Source organism: Pseudonaja textilis, chromosome 3, assembly GCF_049901715.1.
Source record: "Pseudonaja textilis isolate UNSWEBS1 chromosome 3, rPseTex1.2, whole genome shotgun sequence".
NCBI classification, from domain to species: Eukaryota; Metazoa; Chordata; class Lepidosauria; order Squamata; family Elapidae; genus Pseudonaja; species Pseudonaja textilis.
In genome coordinates, this window is record NC_141992.1 from 183829004 (window position 1) to 183850992 (window position 21989).

Below are 21989 nucleotides of genomic sequence, written 5' to 3' on the forward strand. Positions count from 1 at the left end.
TGCCTTATTGACTTCCAGCTTATTAGCGTCTTACCCAGCATTATGGCTGTTCCTGAAGTCGACTTTCTAGTATCTCTTTCTGCTGCAAAACTAGCATCTGCATAAGCACTCAATATGAGATCACCTTTTGGTTCTAAATACAGTGCATGGTGTAATGTACCTTTAAGATATCTTAGGATTCTTTTCAATGCTATCCAGTGACATTGAAGCGGATCATTATTGTGTTGTGCCAGCTGATTAATACTAAAAACTATATCTGGCCTTGACCAATTGCTAATATATGATAAGCTACCAATCAAAGATTGATATAATACCTTATCAAACTTGGGACTTTGAGTATCCATTTTGCAAATATCCTGACTCATAGGAGTCTTTACAGGCTTACAAAGTTCCATTTTATAATCTATTAGCAATTTAGATATCTTATCTTCCTGAGATATCTTAAAACCTTTCTGTGTTTTCATTATATTCAAACCTAGATATCTCTTTATCTCCCCCAATTGCTTGATTTTTATTTTCTTACCTAATGATGCTATAATTCTATTTGCTTCATCATTAGTCTCAGTAATCAAGAGCAATATCATCAGTAAACAACAATAATAATGATATTTTCCCATTCTTTTCTCTCTTAAATAGACATGGGTCGGCTAAACCAGCTTTAAACCCTATATTGTTCAGTTCCTTCACAATATACTGGTTCCATTCATAGCCCGATTGTTTAAGACCATAAAGGCTCTTCTTTAACAACCAACAATCATTATTATTGTCTCCTTTAAATCCATTAGGCCTTTTCATATACACAGTATGTCTTAGTGGAGCATGCAAGTAAGCAGTTTCCACATCTAAATGGTTAACTATATATTTCTTGCTTGCTGCCCACACTAATGCTGCCCTTAAAGTTGCTGCTTTCAGACTAGGTGCAAATACTTCATCATAGTCTTTTGCACTTTGTCTAAAGCCTTGGGCTACTAACCTTGCCTTATGGATTGTGTTTCCATCTTTATCTGTTTTTATTTTAAAAATCCATTTGCAGCCAATGGGTTTTTCATTACTAGGTAATCTCACGTTTTCATACACTTTCATATCCTTCAGAGACTTCAATTCCTTATTGATAGCTGCATACCAATTTTCTTTCTCTTTAGAAGGATATCTTCTTATCTCATCCACAGTATTTGGGATTCTATTTTCCTGGCACACTGTATTAGCCTGGTATCTTTCAGGCGGTTTAGATATACGTGTAGTCCTTCTGGGAATTACAGGGCTTGGTTGAGTTACTACCTGTTCCTCATCTTCAGCTATTTCTTCCTCTAGGGGCTCTAATTCTTCCTGTACTTCTTCCTTTACATTATTTTTAAAGTTACAGGGATACTTAATGGGATTTCTGTATGATTCAATAATCACCTCGTTATTGCTATCCTGCTCTAACTTATCCCATCCTACGTGCTCTAGAAATTGGGCATTAGCACTACATAACACCTTAGATGTGCCTTTCTCCCAAAATCTATATGCCCTATGGTTAGCTTGGTAACCAACGAAGAAAAATTGTTTAGCTCTATGTTGCCCTTTACGCCTGAGTTGTGTAGGGATATGCACCCATGCTGGTGCACCAAATGTGTGCAGATAACTCAAATCAGGCTTCCTGTCATGCCACATGGTGAATGGTATTTCACCAGTGGTTGAGTTAACCACATTGTTTAATAAATGATTAGCACACATTGTGGCCTCCCCCCACAAAGAATCAGGTAACCCAGAATCAGTTAACATAGTACGAGTCATTGCCTGGAGAGTTTGGCCTCGCCTTTCAACAAATGCATTGTGTTGTGGTCTGTATGGTGCAGATGTCTTATGAGCTATTCCAGCTGCCTTTAATCTATTCTGGAATTTGCTATTAACAAATTCCATTCCATTATCTGTCACCAGGGTTATAATTTGCTGTTTGGTTTTTCTTTCAGCAAACCTTAACCAGTTGAAGAAATGTTGATATGTTTCAGTTTTGCTTTTCATCAAGTAGCAAAACCCATATCTAGGGTAATGGTCCATAATGCTCAGTATATATCGAGCACCCCCCATACTGGGTTTCTTTGGACCAATAATGTCTGCAAATACTACTTCTAAAGGTTCTTTAGTTTTGAAACCATTTAGTCTATTTGCAGGCATTATTTTACTCTTATCTTCACAACAGACATTACAACGCAAATACTTATCACAGGGCTTTAACCTTATTCCTTCAGATAACTCAACTGTACGTTTTAGCATTTTAAAATTCACATGCCCCAAACGTCTATGCAATAAATGGATACATTCATCATGAGGCTTGATATTATTAAATACAGTCTGTGCCTCCCCTTTCTTACTATCATGTAAGACATATAATGCTCCATTTAAAGCTGCAGTTACCTTTTTGCCATCTCTTTCCAGTATGCACTTATTATTCTTAAATGTAACCACATATCCTAGTTTATCCAATACTCTTACAGAAAGTAAGTTCATTTTTAACTGTGGTACATATAACATTTTTATATTCTGGTTTAAACATGGACAATAAGCAATACCTTCACCCTTGGCCTTGAGGTGCCAACCATTGGCAAGTGATATACGTTGAGAGCTTGTAGACATTTTTATAAACTTTGTCTTATCTCTCGTGATGCAGTGGGATGCTCCACTGTCCACCACCCATATATCATTCTTCATATCACAATTGCCAAACATGGCCAGTTCAAAGGATTTCTTTGGCTTCTTTAAATTCTGGCTTTTTCCTTTTCTGCAGAATCTTGCCAAATGTCCTCTGCCTCCACAATTAAAACACTTTTTAATTGTGTATGCCGTTGAAGATAACTTCTCTTCTTCCGGGTGATTTACTTTACACAGCTGGTTTCTCTCAGACTTTGAAGATAATTTCTCTTCTTTAGATTTATCTTCCCTCAGCTGGTCACGTTCACTCCTTCTTCTGGCTTCTTCTAATAGCCTGCCGGTAATCTCAGTTACTGATAAACTGTCTTTTGGCAATACCTCTAATGCAGTCACAAAATCATCATAGGTTCGATCCAATGAAGACAGTATGATGTATACTTGTTGCAACTCATTAAAGATAAGCTCTTTTTCTTGCAATTCTTGAAAAATGCTTTTCATACAGTTTAAATGAGTTAACATGTCTCCATTTATCTCAAGATGTGTTCTAAACAGCTTCCGTGTAAGATTGATATGAGCTCCTACACTGTCTCGAACATAAACCCTTTTAAGATTCTCCCAGCAGTCTGCAGCATTTTCCACCCCACGGATATGAATGAGTTGCTGGTCAGACAGAGTGAGACCTATGATGTACAAAGCCTGTTCATTCTTTCTTTCATAGTCCTGTATCAGTTTATAATCCTCTTCATCATTGGGATTTAAATTTGATACATCTGGTGGGTTTGTTATTATGTTCCACAAACCTTCTCTTCGTAGCAGTAAACTACATTTCATTGACCATGAAACATAGTTTGTTCCATCTAGTCTGGATATCATGGACAGATGTGGCAAATTGACTTGTGCCATTTCTCTTGAGAAAAATAACTATTCAACAAACAGTTTGTACTTACAGTAATGTGCAACTCACCCCAAAAACTCTCACTGCTATAACCTGGTTAGTTAGACTGTGCACTCTGCTGGGCCCATAACCAATGTTAGTGTTTGGGGATAAACCCCCAAGCAGAGTATGCAGCAGCAGTCAAGCCAGGCTGGCAAATGAGAGAGAGAGTGGGCCCAAGAGTATATACACACTGGAGACAAAAACACTGTTTGTGGTTTTAAAATAGTTATTTAATTCACACAGAGATTAAGAAGTGTCATTCAGTCCATTTATCATTATCCAGTATATCCATCCAGTTATCAAGTCCATTAACAGTAAATACAATGTCTTTATCTGCTTGTAAATCTTCTCCTCCTGATACCTTTCTCTCAAAGACAACGCTGAATCCTCAGCTCACCAAGCAAACAGTCCTTGTGTTCAGTTGAAATGGTATCTGGCACAGTAGCCTCCAAAAGCAAGCAGATAGACGTTCCAGCAGGCAGCAGACCAGGAACAGAACCAGGTGCATCCAGAAGCCGGGTCTATTACGTTTCACTTCCTACCTATATTGCTACCTGCAACCGCACCCACAATGACATTGCAGTTTCTTGCTTAAAGCTACATAGACACTTAATCCTAGGTTTACATATTTATTCAACCCAAACCTGGTTGGTGTATCCATATACCCAACAACATATACATATACATACATACATATACCAGAAGAAAACACACACTAACCGCTACCTCAACACCCAATCCTACCACCACCCAGCACAGATAAACTAATTGCCAGAAACAAACATCTGGCAGACAAGACACACATAAAGACTGAACTATGCACCCTGACTAAAGTACTGACAGCTAACGGCTTCCACAAAAGCAAAATCACCAGCTTGATCCACAAAAACACACTGAGACATAATGAAGACCTAGAAGATGAACAGACCTATGGAACAGCTGTCCTGCCCTACACAAGAGGTACTATAGACAAAATCAGTAAGATACCACACAGGCATCACATCAAGACTGCCTTCAAAACAGACAGAAAAATAGCAGCCATCCTAAAAAAAACCAAAGAAAAAATTGACCTGGAAAACCAAGGCATATATGATGTCCCCTGTGCATCATGCCCTGCCACATACATTGGACACACCAATAGAAAAATAAGTACCTGCCTGGATGAACACAAAAATGCAGTAAAAAAGCTGGAACACACTTCCTCACAAGTCCAACACATGGAAGCCACAGGTCATAGCATTGACTTCAATGGCACCAAAACCCTAGCCACTATAGAAAATCCCAGCCACAGAATTATCAGAGAAGCCATAGAGATTGAAAAAAGACCTGAAAGCGTGAATAGAAGAGATGATTCCACCAGACTGTCAATTATTTGGAAGCCTGCACTCACAAACAAAAAAAATCTCCACACCACAAGCCAGACAAACACCTGGGCACAAACAGATCCCGCCTGATACCTCCAGCTTAAACACACCCCAACCAGGCACCCAGATGAAACCTAGCTTCCTAATAAATGATAGCAATCCATTTACTTGGAGCCAAGTTGCACTAAAAGCCTCCAATACAGGAACACAATGTTGCCAGCCAGTCAAGACAAAAAAAAGCTACAAAACACACAGAAGATATTAGAAACACCAATCAAGCAGAACACAGCAAACTCCAAGACCAATAAACACAGACCAAGACTCCCAACTAATCAGGATGAAGAAAAAAACATTTTGGCACAGCAGTAGGCTAGCATCAAATTTAAAACAGAAAAGGCTGTGAAAGTCTCACTCACAGATGAACACAATACAGAAGCCTGATGATGGCAGATGAGATTCTGCCCAAACATTGCTATAACTTTAAAAGCACAACTATAATGACATGGGAAAATACCCAAAGAAAGCTGAATACCATACATGTTAAGCACCCGCGAAAACATAAGAAAACACACACACACATATATATCATGCATCATCACAACATCTCCAGAACCATAAAGCCTACAAACTTGACATTTGGCACGTATGTTCTTCTTGGTTCCTAGGCAGTGGTGGGATTCAAATAATTTAAAAACCGGTTCTCTGCCTTAATGATTTCTTCCAACAACCAGTTCACCAAACTGCTCAGAAAGTTAAAAAACGGTTCTCCCAAACTTGTGTGAACTGGCTGAATTCCACCACTGCTCCTAGGTACTCGCTAAGAAAGGATTTTTTGAAATAACCATCAGAGCATTAGCATTTCGTATATTATTATTAACACGCTCTGATGCTTAGGAGTTCTACTCCCCCAAGCAGAGGGGATGAGTTTCAGTTTTAGTTTCACAGCACCAAGCAGCTTTAGTACAGAACAGTTGAGCTAAGCCACGCCCAGGCTCCTTGCTGTCTCCTTGCTCACACAGCAAATACTGTTTCAGTTTCTAAACAGCCCTCAACTCTCTCACACACTGACAGGACACTAGCCAGATGAATACAGATGGATTCTGGTAGGCAGAGGCAGAATCCCCCCCCCCACATTTTCCTCCTCAAAAACTAAGCCCGACCACATAGTTTTGTAGCGAAGCGTGGGTATCGAGCTAGTTCTTCATAACATCCAAGTGTGGCTACCCTGGATTTGCTGTCAGTATGAATATAATCTCAAGATTCCTTGTTAAAGTATCCCTGATTTTTTTTAAAAAAAATCTCCACTTTCTTGATTAATATGGTAGAGAACATTCAGTCTTGACAGCTTCATGTTAGCACATCAGATACATCAAGAACACGAAATCTTTACACAAACTTAAAAATATTCACTTTGAAGTGGGGGAACTTATGATAATGTTTAAACTCAAATCACCATATGATAACTTTTAGGTAAGCCAGTTGTCTCCTGCTCTGGAACATTTGCAATTATGTTTTGCAAATGCTCCAGGGTATTTTAGTATGTTTTTGTTAACTTATCAGCTTGATTTGCCTTTAGTGTAGAATTCTGCTTCAGAACGAAACCACATTCTGACAATTTCTTTAGAGATGGGAAACGTTTTGCCTTCTCGCTAAAACAGCTCAATAAGAATGAGTGTGGTTGGTGATCATAGAAGATTTGGAAGTGAAGACATAATAGTGGGACCTTTAGCTGTTTGAGTATGGTAGCAGTAACAGTATAATTTCTCAGGGAATTCAGTCCAAGGATAATATTCCATTCTTATTTTATAAGTGAACTAGCTTGATACCCGTGCTTCGCTACAAAATTATGTGGTCGCTTTTTTATATATTGATATATAAGGTCCTGGAGAAAAATAATTGTGCTTAGAAACACTACTACCATATCGACTATGCAAAGAGTAAAACAGTCCATCCATGGCAGTCAAAAAGAGAACCACATGCATTTTTAAAAATGTCTACTTTTTACGTTTATTTATAGAACAATCATAAAATCCAGAGGGTTCACTTGGGTTTCCTGCATCTATAGAGGATTTTTCATTATCAGAAACAATTGATAAATATATCCAGAAAAATTCAAGCCCGCTATCTCAATGGTTGTTGTGTGGTTATATGGTGGTAAACACACACCGTTATAAATATAATAACGTAGAACAGAAGTGTATTGCCTGAGGCCAAGGGCCATACAGTTAGATGTTCCATGCAAGCCTTGGGCTCAAGCTCCAAAACTTGTAAAATTCTAAAAAAAAAGGTCTAAAATCTGCTGCAATGTTTATTATTGTGATTGGAAGGTTTATATTAAATATTGCGATAAATATTATGATAATGAAATCATAGGAGCTGCATTTAAACTGATGTAACTTTACTTACATTAAAATTAAATTATGTTTTGTGGCAGACTGTTTCAGGTTCTGGCAGATGTTGCAAAAGACAAGCATAAAAGAACTGATCCGTATTTTGATGGGACCCAGATAAGAAGAATCCAGGGGTGTCAAACTCAAGGTCCAAGGACCGGATCCTGCTTGTGGGATACTTACATCTGGCCCATGGGGCCACCTTGGAAACAGCGAAGACCAGCCCATGTTGCCACTGCCATTGAAAATGCAGCTCGGGAGGGCCACAGGTAGCTCTCCTGAGCTCCATTTTCATTGGCAGAGGTTTCAGGAGACCGGCGCAGCCAAAAACGGAGCTTGGGAGCATTCGGGCCACCACAGGCACCCCCGACATGAATGACATTGAGCTTGCTATGCCCATCCTGGCCTCCCAAGGTCAAACACAACTCTGATGTGGCCCTCAATGAAATCGAGTTTGACACCTCTGATCTAGACCGTAGTTTATATTGGGATTTTTTAAAAAAATCATAGAAAAAGGTAATGGAAAGCCATTTTGAATTGATGCCAAGTAAGCCATATGGGTGCGCCCATTCTGTCATCAGAAATTCTGCTTGAGCAGAAAAAGACATTATTAGCTGACCTCTCATACTTGCATCACCCTCTTCTTTGTTCTGAAACTATCCCTCAGCCTGTCCCTCAGATTTTTGCTTGGCTTTGGGCCAATCACCAGGGAAACTGACAGTTCTAGTCCCACCTTAGGCATGAAAAACCAACTGGTTGACTTTGGGCCAGTCACACTCTCTCAGCCCAACCCACCACGGAGGGTTGTTGTTGTGAGGAAAATAGGAGGAAGGACTATTATGCATATTCACCACTTTACTTACTTAAAAAGTAATAAAAGTGGGATTAAAAAAAAAAGTCTAATCGAAATATACAAACGTCCTACTGATGTCCTGCTGAAAGAACCAACATCATTCCTACATAGTTAAGTCTTGTCTTTCTAAATTCTTATAATTATTTGACATAATTATTAGGCCTAGGGGAGGTGGGATTACAGTTACAATGGTGGGAACAATTTTTTGGGAATCTTTGAGCCAATTCAAATAATGATAATAAGAGCAACGATACACTTAAAAAAACCATTTTTCTTTAGCTATTACAGAATTTGGATAAATTGATTATTTAGTGTGACTGACAACAGCAGCAACACAAGTAGCAAGGAAAGATGTACTATTTTTCTTTGAATGTTATTGAACCAGCCACGGAGAATAAGCAGTGAGCAACAGACAGAGTAATGCAGACAAGGAGAAAGAACTTGCTGAGTGGAAGAAGGGGTACCTTTGTCGCTAAACTCTTTGCTAGCTTTCTAAATATAATTTGCTCCAAAACCGTTCATGGAAATAGCTTTGTCCCTCAAATGTCTCATGGCTGTGAAATCTTCTAGTTCAATAGGGACAATGCTGACTGGAGCCCTAAGGAGGAGGAAGGCTGCTTGAAATTGAATGGCATATAAGGAACAAACATTTCCAAAGTTGTCTACGAGACACATAGTTCCCTAACTGGTGGGATGTATCTTGGAAACACATTACAAAAGAGAAAACGCCCCATATGTCTCTGAAATTATCTTGAAATAAATCTGTTTCCTTGTTCCTTGCTTAATTGCTATAGCTATTTGTAAAGAGCAAGAACTGTGAAGGGTATTCAGAGTTAAAAAGCCAGAGTAATTCTCTTAGCTACACACAAGAGGAAGATGACCAAAACGCTTTTTTAGATATGAGTAAATCTTGGATTCAATTTATTCACACACTTTATAGCCTGACCTGGACAGTGGTAAGCTATGCTTTGCCATCCTACATATATCTTTTGGGCTATTGTATTTTTCTCTTCCTTCTTCTCCTTACGAACGGATGTAAGGTTGAAACCTCAAAAGCAAGTTATCTTTACTACAGATTACCAAAATAGATTAACGGGATAAATCAAGCTCTGATGTAACGATAGTTTGCTAGGGTTTGGACATAATAAATGGATGGTGCACAAGATTTTTTTTTGAAGAAAGTTACATATTTATCTAATCTCATTTTCCGTATCTGATGTTCTCCAGATCTGTTGAGATTGCAGATTTCAAGGACGTAGGACCAGGGTTAGGCTGCTAACCGGTTTGCACAGGCTTGGGTGAACCGGTTTTTAATTTTATGGCCAGTTCAGCAAACTGGCAAATCCCACCCCTGGCTGGCCCCATCCAACCCACCTCACACCCTACCAGGAGTCCCCACACAGCCCATTTTGGATTGCAGGTAAGTGCAGGGCCCGTGTGGAGGCTCAGGGAAGGCAAAAAACGCCCCCGTCCCCATGGCCATTTTCACAACCAGGGTGGTGCAGGAGGCTGACTAGGCCAGGCTCACCATGGTCACGCCCACCCAGCAACTGGGCAGAGAACCAGTTGTTAAACTACTTGAAGCCCAGCCCTGCATAGGACCCACAGAGATTCCAGAGCTCTGTCATTGCCCTACTGTTGTTGTTTTAAAGCTCTTCCAGCAGAATTCAAGTGTTTCCATTTTATGTATTTGAGAGGCTGATCTGGAATTTTCTTTGACTCGATTAACCAAATGACATCCAAAATTCAAGATGGTGCTGATACAGCTGTTCCAAATCCTGATTTTTGTGAAAGAAAAAAAATCTAGATCATTTATCTTTAGTATGTGAAATTAGGCCAGCAGCATATAGCTTTGAGGGCTATAATCATGCCAAATTTCAGCATTTTTGTTGAGAAGCCAAGGCAGATCGTATTAATATTTATTGCCTTTTTCTTTTTATAATTCCCCCTGCCCCTTTAAAATACAACTGGAATTTAATTAATAAGAATATCCCGATAATTTACTCCTTCTTAGGGATATGCCCCATGCATTAAGGAAGATTTTACAAGCATAGCTCTGTGCTTTTTTTCCAGAAGAGAATGATGAATGCAATTGATTATCATCATCATCATCATACTGGATTCATGGCTCTTCTGGAGAAGACCTAAATAGCTCCCATTAGACCCTGGGGGAAACTTTGCAACTCAAAATTTTAAAAGCTGAAGTGTTTCCAATGCAAAAGTCAGGGTTAAGAAGCTAACAGGGTTTGTGTAATTTTGAAAATATGTGATGTCTCTTCTCAATTCTACTTACACCTTCTTAATTCCTTCAGGGCAGTTTTGAGTAAACACTTCAAAGCTTGGAGAGGGGGAACATTTGACAGTAGATTGTTCTTATGCCAGAAATTGAGGGAAATTCTACTTTCCTTTATCTGCAGTTTCTCTTTGATGGATTCACACATCATAACCTGTCCACTTAGAACAGTGGTGGGATTCAAATTGGTTTACCACTGGTTCGGTGGGCGTGGCTTGACAGGCGTGCAGGAGGGTTGGTGGGCGTAGCTTGGTGGGAGTGCAGATCAGTAGGAAAGCCTATGCACGTACACAAAGTGCGCATGCACGTGCAAAACACGTCCAATCTGCACCCACTTTGTATGTGCGCGTAGGCTTTCCTACTGACCTTCCCCTGCACTCTCCCGTTCTCTTCAACAGCTGATGCACAGCAATCCACTGTGCCGTGCGATGCAGCTGAGTGTCAAAAGCAGAAATAAAGGTCATTATGGAGCCAGGGCAGGAGGGTGGGTCCAGCAGCGGATTATCGGAGCAAACCGGTTCGCTCCCAGATGATCTTCGAAGCTAATGGTTCTCCTAAACCGGGCATAACTGGTAGAATCCCTCCCCTGACTGAGAACAGCTGCAGGTAGACAGAACATGCTCTTCAGAGAGATGGCAGCACCTAGCTGATCTTGGCTGATCCTCAAAAGTTGGAAAGGCCAAACTTGATCAGTATTTGGTCCGGAGACATCCAGTAAATTTTAGGGATTAAAATTACAATGGAAATCAGAACTATTCATGAAAGGATAGGCAAGTCACATTCATATTATTGCTAGAAAAATGTCCCAGGTACTTTCATGAAGCCATCAAGAAAAGATATTGACTTGAGGGAGGCTTGGTTGTTTAAATCAATATCAAAACACATAGTGCAGGAGCCCACAGGTGATTGGTACCCATGGCTCTCATTGGACATTTCATTTCTTCATGGCACTATCTCAAAACAAGGAAAATTAAACAGGAGGGAAATTTCTCGAACTCAAGAGAAACTATCAGGCCTTCAGCTGTTGTTCAGTGAGGCGCTGGGGAATAGCCAGAAGGAACCAGGGGAATTCTAGCAATCCCCACTTTTCCAAGCCCTTTCCAAACGTTTTATTCTAAATTTTAAAGAAAAGAGATCCCAATCCTTGTACTGGAGTAGTAGTGACTTCTTCTTTGGGCTCTTCCATGGCAGGTAATGGGGAAAAATGACCCCTCCTTTTTTTCACTGCCCTGAAATTGTATGGAAGATGGAAAAAGATCAAGGAAATGTGACTTGAGGTGGACTGGAACATATTTCTATCTTGGGGCCTTTGGAGCAAACCTCAAGCGCTGGTGTTTTCCCCTCACGTTTTGCATTTTTGAATGTGCTTTGCATGTCTTTTATGTTGGTCCCATTTTCAATAAAAAGACACAACTACCTTCTCTTAAAAGAACAACATATTGCCTCCAAGACTGCCTCGGATCACATTTTTATGGGAATATGATATAGAAAACATAGCTTCTTTGAAAGAGTCACAACAACCAACACAATTTTGATTAAAGAAAGAACTCTGTTTTAATAGGGATTTTTTTATCATTAAAAAAGTTTAAACCTGCATAGCAATCATTTCAAAAAATAATTATTTAATGTTCCATAATGAAACTGTACACAACCTAGTCTTGAGGGACCTTGCAGCCTGTTGAGGGGTGTTTCAAAGCAGTCCAGCGCAATCCCAACTTCCCTTTGGGTCCAGAGCTACTTGGCTACTACATTGGCATGTTGCAATTTTTTTTGGGTTGAGTTGCTCTTGGTGCGGTCTGACTCGAGGATGTGTGTGTGGCTCTGCGCTGGGCTAGGGGAACTATTCAGTTCTCACTCCCACCCACCCCTCAGCTGGGCTCCTCAAAGTCGTTCAATGTCGCGATATTTCTTCCTCAGGATGGAGACCTGATCTTTAAAGAGCACGGGATCGAGCCTCATCTGAGAATGGATCAGCGGCATATAGCCAAACCAGCTGGCAAAAGTGTTCATGCAGCTTTGCCTCTGAGCAAAATGATCTGGATCAGCCCACCGAGAAGCTCTGGAAGTCTGTAACAAAACACAAACAAGCCAGTTCATTCTTCAAAAGTTTTTATAGTCCATTTTTTCACCTGGAAATTTTTTTAGAACTATGAAGAACCAGAGTGTCCCTACCTCAGTTTTATAATCTTCCCTGCCCCCAAAACACACACAAGAGAGAAGCAGAATGAGGGAGAGGTCCAAGGAAATTATGTTTTAGAATAGCACTGAACTGCTGGACTGATTAAACAATTTGTGTCAACCCTGAAGCAAACCTGACTGAGGCCATTTTGAGGCTTCAGGGTTGCCACATGGAAAAAGAAGGAACAGGGAGTGGGGAGATAGATAGCTGGGGGCTTGTAATCAAAACTAAAAGTTTTCCTGTGGGAACTAAGGACGTTCCAATAGGTGCCTGGGGAGAGGAGGAGTGGAGTAACCAAGAAACCAGCCAGCACCTCTTTTGGACAATGTGACTAATGACTTGGGGAAAAGGAGGAACGTTTACTTTTTAATCTTGTGAAAACTGCAACTGCCATAAGTTGCCAAGCATCCAAATTTTGATCATGTGACCATGGGGATGCTTCAATGGTTGTTAAGAGTGAAAAATAATAGTAAGTCACATTTTCAGTGCTGGTATAACTTTGACTGTCTGTATTCTACTTTAAAATCTCAAACAGAGGAAATGCTTCTTGTAAGAAAACACATATTTAGGGCTACCACAGTCTGTAGAGTTACTGGTCAAGTATGATAGTTGGGAATGGAGGATGAATAACAGGCAGAAATTAATCATTATAGTCTTGTCTCTGTGCCTTTCTCATCTAAGCAGGTGAAAAACGTTAACAGCCCAGACTAAATATAAACCCAGAACCGTGTCTTTGAAATTTCTTCAATCACCATTGTTACTAGAACAATTGTTTGCCTTTTGGGGGCAGGAAACAAAAAAAAAGTGAGTTCTAAATAGCAATAGCACTTAGATTTATATGCCGCTTCATAGTGCTTTACAGCCCTCCCTCAGACATTTACAGTCAGCATATTGACCCCAACAATCTGGGTCCTCATTTTACCGACCTCGAAAGTATGGAAGGCTGAGTCAACCTTGAGCTGGTGAGGATCGAACTACTGGCAGTTGCCAGAATTAGCCTGCAATGCTGCATTCTAACCACTGTGCCACTACAGCTCTCTAAAATCTCTCTGAATGAAGATCATTAACAAAATAATATCCTAAGAAATCTTGGTCCTTCTAAGAAGAAACACAAAATGTCTTCCTTCCTCATTTGTGTGAGGCAGAGCCCTCTCCACTAAGACTTTTGTCCTCCTAAAAATGCAAAAACTTCTATCATCCAAAGAGATTCCAGATTGTATCCATTTTACCACTGAGCATTGGATCTGCATTTAGTTTGCAGCATTATATTGGCAGTAATAAAACTGATCCTGTTTTGCTGACATGCACATTGTCTGTGCTTAGCTTCAGGACAGTGAAAAATTGCTTGATTTGAATCTTTGGAATCAATGGCTCAGTGGGAAATTGTTGCTTGCTTGCCTTGGGTGAGCAGAAAGCTTCTGAAATTAGAAGTTATAAATCCTCATTTCTGAGGGATTAGATACCTGGAACACAAACCAAACAATGTGGTTCTCTTGCTAGCTTGAACTCTGTTTTAGGAGCACAAAATGTTAGAAAGGTAACTGTGAAATTCAGGGATTGGGGAACAAGCCAAATCCTATTGAATTCTGGATAATGGATGATCCTTCTGTTATTGTTTCCCTCACAGTCTGGGTTAACATCATGATAAACCACGGTTTTCTTTAACCATGCCAGAAGCCAGAATAGACTAAAACAGAGAGTGAAACAGCTCACCAACCCACAGTGGTTGTATTCACAAATCACACTTAAGCTAAATCAAGTCAGTGTGTGTTAGATCAGGGGTCGCCAAACTTTTGGACTTCAGGGACCACCAAAGTCATAATTTTAAATCCTGGGGACCACTAATATGAATCTTGACTGTCGGTGGCTTGCTGACGTTGGTGGGAGTCTCTCTCTCTCTCTCAAACACACACACATACAGAGGCAGGAGTGGGATTCAAATTTCTTAACCACCAGTTCTTGGGCGGGGCCTAATTTGTGGGTGTGGCTTGGTGGTCATGTGACTGGCTGGGCATGGCTTGTATGTAAATATTGTAAATATTTATGTAAATATTGATTTTTTTTATAAAAAGAGAGAGCAACTTTTACCCAAAATCAGGCAAAGCAGGTAGGCAGATTGAGTTGCTTACAGAATCACAGATTCACTTAGAGATCAATGATTCTGCCATCAGCTACCTGCACGTAATAATAGAAGCTTCAGTCTAAAGGAAGGTTTGGCGCTGCTTAAAAACAGAGCCGAAGATCTAAAGATTAGTTAGAAAGCAAGAAATCCAATTTCCTGCTTTCTAGCTAATCTAAATCTCCCGGCACAGCAGAACAGCTGATGTTCAGAAAAAAGGAAAAATAGCAACTTAGCAGGCAAGTTTGTCAGGTAAGGAGTGAGTGTGCGGGGAGGGTTCCCGTGGGCCATGTGGGTGGTGCAGCCTTGTGTTCCCGCGCAGCTTGGATTAATTGCTCTGCGGGTGACATTTCTCTGTGGACCACCAAAATTTTCTCGCGGACCTCCAGTGGGCTGCAGTCCACTGGTTGGTGACCACTGTATTAGATGACACCAGTCCCAGGGTTAGAGCTTTAATGAAGCTATAGCTAATCTTCACGTATGAAGGGTTAGAGCAGGGGTATTAAACTCAATTTCATGGAAGGCCGCATCAGGGTTATGTTTGACCTCGGGGGGCTGGGATGGGCGTGGTCAGGTCAACAGCACTCATGTTGCGGGCACTTGTGATGGCCCAAGTGCTCTGCCAGTGGAAATGGGCTCCCGAGCTCCATTTTCAGCTGTGACGGTCTCCTGCAACCCTCTGCCAGCGAAAACGGAGCTCCATTTTTGCTGGCACAGGCACTATGGGACTGTTCTTTGCTTTTTCCAGGGCAGTCCCGTGGGCCAGATCTAAGCAACCCATGGGCTGGATCCGGCCTCTGGGCCTTCAATTTGATACCCCTGGGTTAGAGGGAAAAAAAGGAAAAACAACCACAGGAAAAAAACTTTAAAAAAAAATCACTCTTCCAATTACAGATAGTTGATTTACAATAGTTCATTTAGTGGCTGTTTGAACTTACAACGGCACTGAAAAAGTGACTTATGGCCATTCATGAGCCTCTGTGGCACAGTGGTTAGAGTGCAGTATTGAAGGCTACTTCTGCAGCCAGCTGCCCTACAATTTGGCAATTCAAATCCCACCAGGCTCCAGGATGACTCAGCCTTCTATCCTTCCGAGGTGGATAAAATGAGGACCCAAGTTATTGGGGGCAATATGCTGACTCTGTAAACCGCTTAGAGACAGATGTAAAGCACTATAAAGTGGTATATAAGTCTAAGCGCTATTGCTATTATGACCGTTGTAGCAACCCCATGGTCACATGATCAACATTTGGTTGCTTGGCAACTGACTCATATTTATGATGGTTGAAAGTCCAAAAGGTGATCACCTTTTGCAACCTTCTGATAAGCGAAGACAAGGGGGAAATCAGATTTATCGAACAACCATGTTACTAATTCAATTAATTTAACTAATTACATTAATGTTAATTAATTTAACAATTGCAATGATTCACTTAACAAACGTGGCAAGAAAAGTCATACAATAGGGCAAAGCTCCCTTAACAAATTTCTCATTTAGCGACATAAATTTTGGGCTCAAATGTGGTCATAATTTGAGGACTGGCTGTATTCTGGATCTTTCCCTCAGATGTCTCACAACTCTAGACAGTGGGATTGTTGAATTTTGAAATCCTTCCATTCCTCCATGTTTGAAAACATAAACCAGGAAATACACAGAGATCTTTTATATGTGGACTGTCAATAATTACATCATCTGAGTCAGTAGGGTTAGGGAGAAGGAGAACGTAGAGATGATTTAGCATCTTCATTCAGTTTTCCTCAACTTCAGCAACTGGGGAATTCTGGGAATTGAAGTCACACATCTTGAAGTTGCTGAGGTTGAGAAATGCTGCATGAATTTATTAGTGCTCTGTTAGAAGGAATAGAATGAGATGCTGAGATGAGTTTTTTTGGGGTTCCCCGATAACACACAGAACAAATGACAAATGGTCGCTTGTTTAGAAGATGATCAGATTAACTGGTATGCTTCCTGTGCCAGCAACATGGGAGGTTACTTCATTGGAGCCTTCTTCCATTAATAGTTTTATTTCCTTTTCACTCTCAGAACAACATATGTGCTTTCTATTTATATCTAAAGTGTGGAATTAGTAAGAGCATTTGCATATGATTCCGTAATATCTGTCGGGCTGGTTTCATCTAGTAGGGTTGGTACACTACGGATTCCTTTAATTAAACAATGCCGACCATTGTGATCTCCGCCGGCCTTCTCTATAGCAATGCCTGCCCCAGAGGTGGCATTCAGCAGTTCTGAGCAGTTCTGGAGAACCAGTAGCGGAAATTTTGAGTAGTTCGGAGAACTGGCAAATACCACCTCTGACTGGCCCCACCCCTATCTATTCTCTGCCTCCCGAGTCCCAGCTGATTGGCTGGGTCTTCTTTTGTTGCCCTGCACAGGAGAACAGAGCTGGAAAGCAGGTTAGTGGGGTGGGGAGGGAATGGGGATTTTGCAGTAACCTTCCCCTGCCATGTCCACAAAGCCACGCCCACAGAACCAGTAGTAAAAAATTCTGAATCCCACCACTGGCCTGCCCTCTGAAAAGAGGTCTTCCCCCTTCCCCAGATCCAGATGCCTCCCCACCTCCTCTTTATGTTTTGAAGTTCTTCATCCAGGATTTTCGCAAATAATTGCATGGGTTTTTCCTTTTTCATTCCTGTCAGGTAGTCCTTAACTTACAACCATTCGTTTAGTAACCATTTTGAAGTTACAATGGCACTGAAAACAGTGACTCATGTAAGTGACTTACAACCTTTGCAGCAGTGGTGGCATTCAAATTTTTTTTTACTACCAGTTCTGTATGCGTGACTTGGTGGGCGTGGCAGGGGAAAGATACTGTAAAATCCCCATTTCCTCCCCACCCCACTAACCTGCTTTCCAGGTCCGTTTTCCTGTGCAGGGCAACAAAAGAAGACCCAGCCAATCAGCTGGGACTCGGGAGGCAAAGAATAGATGGAGGGGTGCCATCCAGAGGTGGTATTCGAACTACTCATAATTTCCACTACTGGTTCTCCAGAACCGGTCAGAACCTGCTGAATACCACCTCTGCTTTGTAGCTTCCCCATGGTCACCATCAAAATTATGGCATGTATTTATGACGGTTGAAGTGTCCCGGGGTTGCCCGTTCACCTTTCGTGATGTTCTGTCAAGCAAAGTCAATGGGGAAGCCAGATTCACTTAATAATTTAACTTAATAACTGGAGCAGTTTACTCAACAATGGTGGCAGGAAAGGTGATAAATGAGGCAAATCTAATTTAATATTTAGTAACAGCAATAGCATTTAGACTTATATACTGCTTTACAATGCTTTTACAGCCCTCCCTAAGCAGTTTACAGAGTCAGCCTATTGACCCCAATAATCTGGGTCCTCATTTTACCGACCTCAGAAGGATGGAAGGCTGAGTCAACCTGGAGCCGGTGAGATTTGAACTGCCAAACTGCAGACAGCCAGCAGAAGTAGCCTGCAGTACTACACTCTAACCACTGCGCCACCGCGGCTCATAACGGAAATTTTGGGCTCAACTGTAGTCGTAACATGAGAAGTACCTGTACTCTTTTATTTTTGTTTTTCCTAGTCTTTAATGTTTTTACTTGGGAGTCACCCAAGTTGCATACATGTTTAATAAATAATTCTAAATCACAATGCAGCATGACAGGATGAATTACAGGCAGTCCTCACTTAACAACTGGTTATTGAATGACCATTCCAAGTTATGACCTGTCCTTGAAATTGCAAACCCCACCATGGTCATGCGATTGTGTTTTAGGTATTTAGCAGTCAAACTTGCATTTACAACCAGTTGCAGTGTCCCAGCGTTGTGCGATTGTGATTTTGTTAAAAAAAAATTGCTGATTTTGGGGAGAATGTTTTTGCTTAATAACCATGTGATTTGCTTAATGGCCACAGTGACATGCTTTGCAGCCAATGTGAAAACAAACATTGAGTACAGTCACTCTGAATGATTTACAATGCAAATCTGGGCTCCATTCTGTTTGCCAAGCGAGATCTGTCTAGTCAGTTTGGGTTAAACACAGACAATAACGGTTACCGGATGTTTCTGAACTACAACTTCCTGCTCCGTCTTGCCTTATTTCCTAGGAATTCTTGGAGATCTGGATTAGCAAAATCTGAATTGACTACTTGTGGCTTGTGAACTACGGTTTTGTTCTCCCCTGTGACAGCAAGGAGACCTCATCATTCTACTTACCAGGGTTAGTAGTAACAAACTGACTTCAAACTGCAACTCTGAATTATTTTCATGTCTCAGATTAATTACAATTTAAATTTTAAAAAGAGGCCTCAGTTTGCCTGCTTCAGACTGGACTAGATGAATGATCAAGAGTGAAACCTACAAGGCCTTATCTTTAGTATAATTCCAACGGTGGCTTGAAGTTATAGAGTAAGACAACTAAGAATTAGACTTGATAAACTTTTATAGAAATGGCCGTTAAAGAACAATTTCACCAGCAAATTTCCACCATCTCAAAAGAAGTACCAGAAAAGTAATAAAAACATAATAATTCTAGCTGAACTTACCCCATTCTCAAGCAAACATCCTAATTATTGTAATTGGCTAGCTTTTCAGATGTATGGCATCTGCAGGGAGAATTCTTAAATTTAGGTCCCAAAGGTGCTTTTTTCAAGAGGCAACTGGACATTCTGGTTTTTCTTTGAAGACTTTTAGCTTCTCATCCAAGAAACTTGCCTCTTGAAAAAAGCACCTTTGGGACAACCACGACTTGGATGACTGAAAACATCCACAGACCAAGGGTCTTCAAATTTGGCAACTTTAAGATTTGTGGACTTCAATTCCCAGAATTCCCAAGCTAACATGACTGGAGGAGGAATTCTGGGAGTTGAAGTCCACAAGCCTTAAAGCTGTCAAGTTTGAAGGCCCCTGCCATAGGCTCTTAAATTTAAGCCAAAATGGAAAAATGGTCATTAACAATAGACCATGCACCTCACTCCCCAAATTAACATAAGCATCCTAATGGGGCAGAGAGAAAAAATCTGACGCTTTTCCCCCTGCACGTTCTCACAAAAACTGACTGTAAGTAATTATTTCGAAAATAGAAAACCCACATCTGTTGCAGCATCATTTGAGCACATTTCTCCTTTCAGATCATGATGGCAGACTATTTTTGAATAACTCCAAGTTTTGTTTATTATATCCACTCACTTGCAGGATTTTTATAACATTTTTAAAAAGACAGAGCGCTGTATGTTTATAGAGATTCTCAGTCTTCCAGGTCATAGTTGTCCCAAAGGTTCTTTTTCAAGAGGAAACTGGACTTATTTTCCTTTGAAGACATTTCAAAGAAGCTTCTTCAGCTCTGACTGAATGGAGCGGAATGGAAGGATTATGAATTATGAAGGAATGAAATCCTTCCATTTTCCCTCCATCCAGTCACAGCTGAAGAAGCTTCCTGGAAGCGAAACGTCTTCAAAGAAAAACAAGGAAGTCCAGTTGCTTCTTGAAAAAGCACCTTTGGGAAATAGTGCTTTATTGTAGATTTATAAGTGAACTCCCATTAGTACAGATTAAGAATAGGTTCCGTACATCTAGTAATAGGGCTCTTTGGCAACCCTTTAGATTCTGGTGTCCAAATATATTAGTTGGGATTCCGGCAGGTACCCTAAGATTGTTTGTGGACATTATATTTTTGTGGGCTTATTTATAGATGATCCAACTTCCAGAAAGATGTGTGCTCCTAAGAATATGTGATTTTCAGGAAGTATGATTTTTTTTCAGGATAGTTTTATTGACTATTATGAGAATTGCAGATATGGTAATCCTTGACTTGCAACCAGTGACATCAAAGTTATGATAACCCCTAAAATCATACATACAAACCCATTCCAAAAAGGTTAAAGCAGACCTTCTGCACATACCTGTCCCATCATGGTTTCCTTGTACTGTTTCTTCTGTGTTACTTTGATGGGAGGCAATTTTGTCACAGCGGACACCAAAAAGTTCATTAAAATGTCTTCACAATTGGCTAGTTGGTCCACCACGTTCTTCAGACTAGCAGGCAGGTAATGAGTGTACAGGTAGTGATAATATCTGCAACACAATAATTGAGGGCCTTCAGTGAGCATCTGGCAATGTCACAAACAAGGAAACAAGGAGAAACTTTCTGACAGTGAGAACAATCAACCAATGGAACAGCTTGCCCTTGGAAGTTGTGGGAGCACCATCAGTTGAGACTTTCAAGAAGAGATTGGACTACCATTTGTCAGAAATGGTGTAGGGCCTCCCGCTTGGGTGGGGGGTTGGACTAGATGACCTACAAGGTCCCTTCCAACTCTGATTATCTGTATCTGTATGTCATCCAATACACATTTACTTGGAATAAGCCACCAGAACTTCAGTGGAACTTTCTACTGGTATTAGTCACCAAATTGGTTTGAATGGCTTTTCAAAATGAATCCAGGAACTATAAAGTTGCAACAGATTTAGAAATGTAGGGAGCTGTCACGTTGTGGTTCGCCGGCAGCAGGTGCGGACGGCTGAGGTCTCTGAGAGCGAAGACTTGGATGAGGGGCCCACATGTGATGCAGGGATGGGGCCAGGATTATCGGAGAGTGAGCTTGTGGAGTCTGGCAGTAGGGACAAAGAGGACCCCAGGGTGCCTGTATTCAGTGTACAGGGCTGCTCGAAGGAAAGAGCAGCTGAAGCAGCACGGGTGACTTGCGGGTAAGGCTGCAAGGTGATGGCTCCTTTCATAAGGGATAAAAGCCAGCCTTCGGGGTTGGCTTCTTTGCAGAAAGCAAGGAAGTTCTTTCAACTCAAAGTTCTCATGGAAGTCCTGTTTGTTCTAATTCGTGTTTGGAGATTTTTAGTTTGGAATATTTCTCTGCAGTTAATCTTGTATTCTTGGCAGCCTTTCATGACCTTGAAAGGGCTTGTTCTTATCTGGGACAATTAGTTTTAATGACTCTTTGCTGTGAATGAACAGAATTCACAGAGATGCATTAAAAAGGTTTGCTTTTATATATATTTTGTGTTTATTTGATTTCAATGAGGCTTGGGTCAGAACACACCTTAGTACTGATTGTAAGTACATTCAGCAAAAGTGTTGGCTATTCCCAGAAATTCAGGCAACAGTGGAGACGACAAACTGTGTATAACTTATGCACTGCAGGCTGGGGCTTTTTTCAACAAGTATACTAATACTGTGTCCAGTTCTGCTCACCACAATACAAAACAAGAAAAGATGCTGAAG

At 40.8% G+C, this 21989-nt stretch overlaps 1 protein-coding gene across 1 annotated transcript in view; it reads right to left on the minus strand.

Moving 5' to 3' along the window:
• Positions 1-11997: 11997 nt before the first annotated feature.
• Positions 11998-21989, minus strand: part of EXT1 (exostosin glycosyltransferase 1) — a 304178-nt gene continuing 294186 nt past the window's right edge. The window contains exons 10-11 of the mRNA XM_026703588.2: positions 20656-20827; positions 11998-12535 (exon numbers count right to left, since the gene is read on the minus strand). Of these exons, the coding sequence (XP_026559373.1) occupies positions 12350-12535; positions 20656-20827 (358 nt within the window). The 3' untranslated portion in view covers positions 11998-12349. The remainder of the gene's footprint in view (positions 12536-20655; positions 20828-21989) is intronic.